The sequence below is a fragment of the Octopus bimaculoides genome, chromosome 24 (genome assembly GCF_001194135.2).
Source record: "Octopus bimaculoides isolate UCB-OBI-ISO-001 chromosome 24, ASM119413v2, whole genome shotgun sequence".
Classification (NCBI taxonomy): Eukaryota; Metazoa; Mollusca; class Cephalopoda; order Octopoda; family Octopodidae; genus Octopus; species Octopus bimaculoides.
In genome coordinates, this window is record NC_069004.1 from 32,652,739 (window position 1) to 32,662,655 (window position 9,917).

Genomic DNA, 9,917 nt, shown 5'->3' on the forward strand with positions numbered 1-9,917 from the left:
AAATGTCATTGTTATCTTCCTTTGTATCTTCCATCTATTCTGGAGCAGCTCACCTTTCACCACCACCATCGCCATCACCATCTCTCTTCTCTTCCAAACAGCTCCTCTCTCTCTCTCTCTCTCATCTGTTGTTGCAACCACCTCGTCCTCATCTCTGCACCATGTTTTCTTCACCTCATCTACCTCTCTCTCTCTCTCTCTCTCTCTTTCTCCTTCTCTTCCCATCTTCCTTTTGGATTTCATTTCATATTTATTTCATTTCCTAGTCTTCCTCCAATCTCATCACCACCACCACCACCATCTCCACCACCACCATCAACAGAAGAAGCTTCTACATGGCCAGTCAACTTGCTAGAAATAGTAGCTGAATCCCCCTTCATATCGCCCTCTTGTATCTTAGAACACATTGGATGGTATTGTCCAAGGTAAACTATGCATGAATAAGGGTTGGAATGGTCATGGCTGGAATGCTTTTCATTGTAGGTCTGCTTGATCAGGACTAAATACCAGCAGGCACCACCATCATCATTGCCATCTTCATTATCATCAATAACAACCTCTATTACTGCCACCACAACCACCACCACCACCACCACCACCACCACCACCACCATCATCACCTCTATCGTCATCATCATCGTCATCATAAAAACATCTCTGCAACGCCACCACCACCACCACCACTACCAACAACAGCAGCTATGAGAGAACATCGACATAAGTCTCTTAAACTGCTGAAAATAGCAGCAAAACCACATTGTGCTCTATCGAAAAAACAAGGACTCATTCGATAACATAGCATAATAGTCTTGTTCTGTCTATGTAAGAAGAGGTGGTCATGCCTGGAATGGCTCTCCTCTTCCATCAGGGTTGACCTGGGGATGGGGATAAACTACAACACTACATCTTCCCTTCCTCCTATTGTTGCGCCCAGCACCACCACCACCACCACCACTACCAAATCAATAAATACATCATCAGCATCATCAGTACCATCGTTGCCATCATCATCATCATCATCATCATCATCATCATCACTATTGCTACCACTGACATCATCAATAAATATATCAGCACTACCACCACCACCACCACTGCCACCGCCACCACAGCCTCTGCTGCCATTGATATCAATAAATAACATCACATCCCCGACCCACCACCACCACCACCATTGCCAATAATTCATCACCACCCCCATCATCATCAGTAACTACATCACCCCCTCCACCTCCACCATCATCAATAAATAACAAGCACCACCACCACTACCACCACCACCACCACCACTGCCACAGTGTCAGTAACTACACTGCCGTCACCACCACCAACCCAATCAATAACTATGTCATCACCACCACCACCACCACCACCACCATCAATAAATCATCACCACCCTCATAAACAAATACATCCTCACCACCAACACCCCCGTCATCACAAACCAGTGAAGGGGCCTCTGTGTTGTTGCTCGACCTGCTAGAAATAGCAGGCAAATATCCCTCGGATCACACGTGATAAGCTTAGGATAAATAACGTGGTTCTGGATTCCTTGAGGAAAATAAAGGAATAAATCAATGGGATGGTCATGATCGGAATGTTCTAGATGATCGTAAAGTCTGCTTGAGCAAGGCTTGACCTGGGGCTAAACTAAACAACACCTCCACCCAACATCACCATCATCACCAATTACATGAATAAATATGTAATCATCACTGCCACCACCACCACCACCACCACAATTAGCCCCACATCTCCACCACCAACACCATCACCGCCTGCACAATCATGGTAGTCACTACTGCCACCACTACTACCACTGCCACCATTGTCACCACAACCACTGCTACCACCAACACCGTCATCTCTACGTCTCCGCCCTCATCCCTACCACCACCACCACCAATCGTCTTTAATTCTCTCTGTGATAGGTTTTTGATAACGCTGCCCCCCCCACACACACACACTCTCTCCACCTGTTGTCTTATAATAATGTGTTATTGTACGTTTGTCTTGTTATTTATATTGATGATGATGATGACGATGATGGTGATGACGATGATGATGATAATGACAATGATTGTTGCTCTTCAAAATATTCTGGCTGTTTTTTTATGTTGGTGTTATTTGTTGTTTTTTTTTCGGGGTTGATTTGAGCCCATCCCTTCCCCCTTCCCCCTTCCCCTGCCCTACACAGCTCTGATCAAGCAGACACCTACGGCTCTCCGGCCATGGCCATCCAGTCTTATTTCTTTTAGACGTAGTGCATTCTGGAACTGCTATCATCCTATGCATTCCTTTTTTCTTCTTTCCTTCCTTCCTTCCTTCCTGTCCCCCTCCTCCCCACCCAAATGTTGTAGCGGGGGGGGTGATTTGAAAGAGATGTGATTTGGCTGCTATTTCTTGCAGGTCGAAGAATTCCCATCGAGGCTTCCTCGTTGGTTTGTTTATATTGCTGGTTGGTTTATTACTACTGCTGCTGCTACTGATGATGATGATGATGATGATGATGTTGTTGTTTGTTGCAGCTGGGATTGTTGATGTCGCTGCTCCTGTTTCTTCTGTTGTTATTGTTGTTGGTGTTGTTGCTGCTGCTGCAATAGTTGTACTACCTACTGTACTGGAAGGTAATTGGCTGTGAGGGAAGCCAATTGCGGGAGAGGAAGGAGGGAGAGGCAGAGGCAGAGAAAGTGAGGTGAGAGAGACAGAAAGGGAAAATAAGGGAGTGAGGTGGGGGGGACTGGTGTAGAGAAAGAGAAAGTGTAGTGTTTGGTTGTGAGCAGAGGAGAGATTGAAGGGCAGAAAAAAAAGGAGAGGGAGCCAGTGAGAAAGGGGGAGTGAGGAAGAGGGGAAAAGAATAAGAAACAAAACGTGAGGGGTGGGCAGAGGAGAAGGAACTACTAGCATTTGAACTGACAAAATAAATTACACACCTTCCTTCTCCATATCACACACGCGCGCGCGTGCGCATGTACACACACATGCGCGTGCACATACATGTATGCACTGATACACTGATACACAAAGAAAACAGTGAGGTTTACATCTTTGTTGAGAGCTGTGTCAGTTGCTGCACACTGCATACTTGATGCATCTCGTCCGACTGACATCTCTGCATATGCGTGCATATCTCTGATGCAGCTGTCAAGCCTGTTTCATCAGTTGTCACCATGGACCTGCTTAACGATAATTATCTATTCATCCCTCGGGTATCGCTAAAGACTTACGGTAGGTCACGTTGTTGTTGTTGTTGTTGTTGTTGTTGTTGTTGATGATGATGCTGTTGTTGATAGCTGTGTTGATGATGATGGTGATGCTGATGATGATGGTGATGCTGATGATGATGGTGATGTTGATGATGATGGTGGCAGTGGTTGTTGTTGATAGTGTTGTAGGTGGTGGTGGTGGTGATGGTGGTAATGTTGTTGTTGCTGATGATGTTGATGCTACTGTTGATGTTGTTGTTGTTGTTGGTTATCATTGCTACTGTTGTTGTTCGTCTTCGACTGAACCCCCATCAAACTAACTGGTGCATGATCACAGATAATCCAGCCAGGCCCATCCCATCTTGCTTTTAGAGATCCACAAGACAACACCATCTGATGCAACCTGCCCTGAATCAAATACAGTAGTAGGGTGTTTGTTGGGGGTAATTTGGCTCTATTTCTAGCAGATTAAGTGACCACACACAGACTCCCTCCTTTGCTGGTTTCAATTGTTGTTCTTGTCGTTCGTGTTGTTGTTTTCTTGGTGGTGTTTGTGATGTTAGTGTTGGTGGTCATTCTGTTGTTTGTTATGTTTGTGATAGTGTTGCTATTATTAATTATGGGTTTGTTGTGATATCGGTGTTGGTGGTGTGTCTGTGTTGTTTAGCCCCCAAATCAATGCTGACCAAACAGAACTGGACCCCAAAGATGCACCGATGCACAGAACATATCGAGCACTGCATTATTCAGTGTGTTTTACATTTATTTTTTAAGACGGGAGAATGTAATTTGAGGAAGATTTGGCTACTATTTCTAGCAAGTTTAGACTCCCTGTTGACTTGTTGCTGCTGTGTTTTGAGTCATCATTGTTGTTGTTGTTGTTGTTGTTGTTGCTGAGAGATTTTATTGATGTTAGTAGTTGTTGTCATGGCGGTGTTGGTGCTAGTAAAGGTGGTGGTTGTGCTGGTTTTGATTGTGGTGGTAGCAGTTGTGATGATGATGATGATGATGATGATGATAGTGGTGTTGGTGGTAGTGCTATTGTTTGTTTTCTTAACAGTGGTGGTGGTGGTGGTGGTGGAGGGTCTGTTGTGGTGTCAATGGTGCCAGTTGTAATGGTGGTGGTAGTGGTGGTGGTGGTGGTGGTGGTAATAGTTGTGGTTGTTGTTGCTTAGCAAACCTGATGGTGATAGTTGTGTGACTAATGTTGTTATCGTTGTTTAACCCCAGGCCCATCCATAATCAAACACATCTGTGATGAAAGACATCCCAGCCATGACCATTTCATCATATCTCTCTCAGACTACCTTATCCAATGTTCCCATCTTTTCCTCTCTTTTTTTTAAAACAGTAAGGTGTGGTTTGGATGAAGATTTGGTTGCTATTTCTAGCATATCAAGGACCCTTATAGAAACTCCCTTGTTGTTGTTGGTGTTACTGTTGTTGTTGTTACTGCTCTGTCCTTTGGTAGTAGTGGTGGTGGTGGTGGTAGTATGGCTTATGATGATGTCATTGTTGCTTGTTGATTTTAATAATGTTAATGTTGTTATTGCATAGACCCCCCCCCATAGTCATCCCTGATCTAGAATATATTTGATCAAAGGGGCTCCAACCATGACCATCTCCTCTTCATTTTCGGGATATGTACAACTATATTATCTGACATTCCTTTTGCTTATTCAAATGAGATTTAGCTGCTATTTCTTGCAATTCAAATATTCACATAAGGTTCTCTCAGTTGCCTCACTGTTGCAGATGTTGTTGTTGTTGTTGTTTAGCACCTTGGTTACTCCAGATCAAGGAGACCTTATAATCATAAGCATTCCTATCCTGACCATCCCATCGTTTTTGTATTTTTTTCTTTTTATTCACACTGCATCTATGGTTATATGAGGGTATGCTGAAAGTTCCTGGCTTGGGATAAAAGAAAATACACGAAGATCAATTAATTATGATTTTATTCAACATATTTCCCTCTCAGATTCACTCACTTATTGCGGCAGTCCTTCGGTTTTTCTAAACCCTGTTAAAGAACGCAGAAGGTTGGACCTCCAACCAGGCTTTTGTGATACCCTTAAAGCCAGGAACTTTCCAGCACCCCCTTGTATATATTTTTTAAAGATAGTGAATTAGGATTTGAGGGAGGTTTGGTTGCTATATTTAACAGGATGATCAACCTCACAGGTGCTCTCACCTCTCTGTTGGTTTGTTATTGTTGATAGTGGTGGTCGTGGTGATACTGCAGTCAGTGGTGCTGGTTGTACATATCTGTGATGTTAGAGGTGTTGTTTATGATGATGATGATAATGTTAGTAATAGTGGTGGTGGTGGTGGTGGTGGTGGTGGTGTGCATACTGCAGCTGCAGTCGTTGCTTATGCGATCCTTGATGCAACAGTTGGTGCATTGTGGAGCTATGTCAAACAGCTGTCGCTGCATGTTAGATGGATTGCTCCACCATCGACCCCGTAACATCGCCGTACTACCACCTTCTGGTCACAAAAGGGAGGTTGGTGGCTGGGGAAAAAGCAGTTGCATGGTTGGTGAACCTACGGAAAAGATTGTGGATGGACACTACTTTCCTCTCAAGCAAAGCCTACATCAAGTTTTTCAAATTCCACTTGAAGAGGAAAGTGAAAGTAGAGGTGGGTAGTGCTGTCGTCAGGAAAATTTAACAAAAGGTGAATGAGATGACGAGGAAGGCTTGAGTGAATCAAGACTGTTTTTAGCCTGTACCTGTTAGCTGGGGAATACAAGTGGGAAAGAGCATTTACCCTTCGTAACCAGAACAGTTTTGGATCTGTGGGTATTCCTTAATTAATCCCTAAGTTGTGGTCTTCGCTTTTTTTTAGGAGTTTACCCTCATGCACACGGTGCATACTGTTGGTTTTTCATTTCATTCTATTCCAGTGTGAATTCTTCTGCCCCTTTTTTTATAACCTGTCCCTACAGTGTCCCCTCACTTACCACCTTTGTGGCGATAATTAAGGACTGATTATTGTAAGTGTTAGGTTGCTGAAGACTGGTTCTTTGGATTCATCCTTGCAACCAACATACTTGACAATAATGGGTGCAGATTCTTCAGTTCTGCTGACAAATCTTTATTTAGATTCTGAGTTCAAATTCTGCTGAGGTCTACTCTATTTTTCATCATTTCAGGGTCGATTAAACAAGTACTAGTGGAGCACTGGGGTTGATGTAATCAACTAGCCCCCTCCCCCTAAATTTCAGGCCTTGTGCTGATAGTAGAAAGGATTATTATTATTATTTTTAGAATAAAAGCAGTCATTTATTTATATATATCTGATGGAATATGAAGATATTCCAGACCGGAGTTTGTATTCATCTCGACCAAAAAATGTTGCTCTGAGTGATGACAGCAGTGTTAGGGTGGGGTGCCAACATCTGGAGGGTGGAGTACCAACATCTGGAGGGTAGGGTACCAACATCTGGAGGGTGGAGTACCAACATCTGGAGGGTGGGCTGCCAACATCTGGAAGGTGGGGTGCCAACATCTGGGAATTTTGTTGTTGATGTTGTTGTTTGATACTAATGCTTCTCTGTAGGATTGTTGGTTGTGTTGTTATGCTTGTTTAACCCCAGGTCAGCACTGTTCAAGCTAGTAAACTGGTAGTCATGGGTGACTGCTGGTCTTCCATAAACAACCTTGTCTGGACTTGTGCCTCGGATGGAAACTTTCTTGGATCAACTCCATGGCCATTCATGACCAAAGGGATTCTCTACCCTTTATACTATGTACATATAATGGTGTGGAGAGGAGAGGCTGGTATGCATGGGCGACTACTGGTCTTCCATAAAAAAACCTTGCCTGGACTTATGCCTTGGAGGTGGGGATAACTTTCTAAGTGCAATCCCATGATCATTCATGACCAAAGGGTGTCTTTACCATTTTCAGATTGGTGTAGTCTTGGCTGTGTGGTTAAGAAGTTTGCTTTTCAACCATGAGGTTTTGGGTTCAGCCACACTGCATGTATGTCTTCTACTAACAGCCCTAGACCAATCGATGCTTTGTAAGTGAATTTGGTACACAGAAATTGTACAGACCATCTTTAGCTCAGCAATTATTTTTCCATGCAATCACAGAATGTAACATTCACAAGCACACATACACATATACACTTAGCTGCAAGCAGTCTCCCCACCACAACTTCGCTCACATCATCATCAACAAAACCAACAACACTAGCATAATGTTGACCAATTGTACTAAGGCATTGGTTCTGTTATCCAAACGGAACATCGACAATGTGACAGTAAGATTGACATAACGCAGAAATGTGGCTTATTTAACCATTTTCATACCATCACCCCCATCTGAAGATGCCCCTGGTTCTACAATACAAAATTTACTGTTTTAAAAGTGATCTAAATTAAAACCTTCCATCGAATTTTCATATCAGTTTATGTTCCAAACACCAGTTTGATAATAACGAAGTTATTTTACTAATTTCTTCATTAGCCAGCTTAATAATAACAAAGACCTAAATTCTTAATTATTTTCAGAATTAATTAGAAAAAAGACAGTATATTTTAACAAATTTATGGTAACAAAAAGGTTAAAGTGATCTAAACAATGCCTTGTGAATGAATTTATATGACAGAACCGTAAACTTTGTGGAAGCCTCCCTCCCCCCCACACACACATGTACATGCTCTCACACAAACACACACACTCACAATAACACGCATACACACATACACACACATGCACACACACACCAATACACTCATGCAAACACACATGCACACACACACAAATGCATACATGCACGCATGCACACAAACACACACGCACAGGCACATATTATTGTGACCCTAAGAATTTCCAAAATTTTGAGGGAACATGAAATAATTCTTTCTTGAAATTGGACATAGAATTAATAGCATGTAAGTATTTACCCGATATTCACCTGCTATTATTTCTAGCTTTTTATGAGCTTCAAGATCCAATCTATGCAAAGAATTGGTGGGTGGGGTGGGGGTTGCGTGCGTGCACGTGTGAACGATTCATATTTCCATTTCCTCGTATCTCCATGTGTTTCCACTGATTAATTGTAATCAATGGTGTCTCTCTCCATGCAGACGGCAGATTGTTTGCTTGCAGGTTGCTGCTCTGACAGCTGCGTCCAGGCTTCTTGACATGTCTTAACATGTGTTATCTTTGCAAAGACAAAAAAAAAAAAACATGTATTTAAACAGTTTCATTCGTTTCCTCTTCTCCTCACAATCCATGTCCAGGCTGTTTGTTGCTCAGTAGCCTGGAAAGGTTTTTACCTTGCTTGAAAATAGGTCAGGCTTCTGGCCCTAGAAAACTGCTTCAGTGTAATCTTGTCTGACCCATGCAAGCACAGAAAAGAAGACGTTAAACCCATTAGCATCCAGGGTATTCTGTCAAATGTAATGTTTATTTATTAACATTTTTTAAAATATAAATCATGTATTATCTTGTAGCTTAGGGATTTTAAAGACGTGATTGTTTATTTTTAGAATGGCATTGCAGGGTAAATGCAAGATGCTGGATATGGCTAGTTTGAACATAAAGCAGGCTATTTGGGCTCAATATGGCCAGTTTAGATGTTAAAGGGATAAAATAGTGATGATGATATATATATATATATATATATATATATGTATGTATGTGTTTATGTTTGCCCCTGTGGTATAGGGTGGGAGCGTAGTGATATAATTGCCATAAAACCTTTAAAGATGGTGCTGAAGCATGGGCATAGTCCAGTGGTTGAAGCCAGTAAAAGAATGTACCTTCTCCACCTCTCTGTAATCTCTTTATTTCTTCTTTTCTCACCCCTTCTCTCTATTTCTCCATCTCTCTCACTTTCTACCTCTGTCATCTTTTCCCCTTATCTTGCTCTCTCCCCTACCCTTTTGCCTATTATACCCTTCCCATGGGGTCACTAACTCCCTATAACTCCTTTCCTAGGTCCTTTTCCTGGAAAACAGTTTCTTGTAGTTTCACAGTACTTCTGTTAATGTCATAAGCTATTATAAAATACGCAGTTGTAATCACATGCCTATCTTGTTCAAAGCACCTAATGATGTTGCTGGGATGAGATCAGTATTATTACAGGAAACCAAGTTAATTACACAGCTCCTACTAATGCCATTATTCCTCCGTTTACCTAAGTAGGTTAATTACATGTGACTACCAATGATGTCATCATTCCTCTGACGGTGCACGTGTATCACTGAGATGTCACATAGTGATGTAACTGTTTCTTTTCCACAATACATCCATACCTCAGATATCTCAACATAATATTATTTAAACAAGATCTGAAGGGTCCTATGGATATTTAATTAGCCATTCTGAATAATACTAGCATTACCATTTTCTCTTTTGTTTACAATTATTAAAAATGAGGTGGAGGCGCAATGGCCCAGTGGTTAGGGCAGCGGACTCGCGGTCATAGGATTGCAGTTTCGATTCCCAGACCGGGCGTTGTGAGTGTTTATTGAGCGAAAATACCTGAAGCTCCACGAGGCTCTGGCAGGGGATGGTGGCGAACCCTGCTGTACTCTTTCTCCACAACTTTCTCTCACTCTTACTTCCTGTTTCTGGTTGTGCCTGTAATCCAAAGGGTCAGCCTTGTCACACTCTGTGTCACGCTGAATATCCCTGAGAACTACGTTAAGGGTACACGTGTCTGTGGGGTGCTCAGCCACTTGCACGTTAA

At 42.4% G+C, this 9,917-nt stretch overlaps 1 protein-coding gene across 10 annotated transcripts in view; it reads left to right on the forward strand.

The window, feature by feature from the left end:
* LOC106877320 (oxidation resistance protein 1) overlaps positions 1-9,917 on the forward strand; it is a 367,386-nt gene that overhangs the window by 228,184 nt on the left and 129,285 nt on the right. Inside the window, exon 1 of one of the 10 annotated variants that reach the window (XM_052976274.1) lies at positions 2,930-3,228. The exons of the other annotated variants lie outside the window; for them this stretch is intronic. Within the exon in view, the coding sequence (XP_052832234.1) occupies positions 3,171-3,228 (58 nt within the window). The 5' untranslated portion in view covers positions 2,930-3,170. Of the gene's footprint in view, positions 1-2,929; positions 3,229-9,917 lie in introns of those variants that run through there. 10 annotated transcript variants of the gene reach the window in all.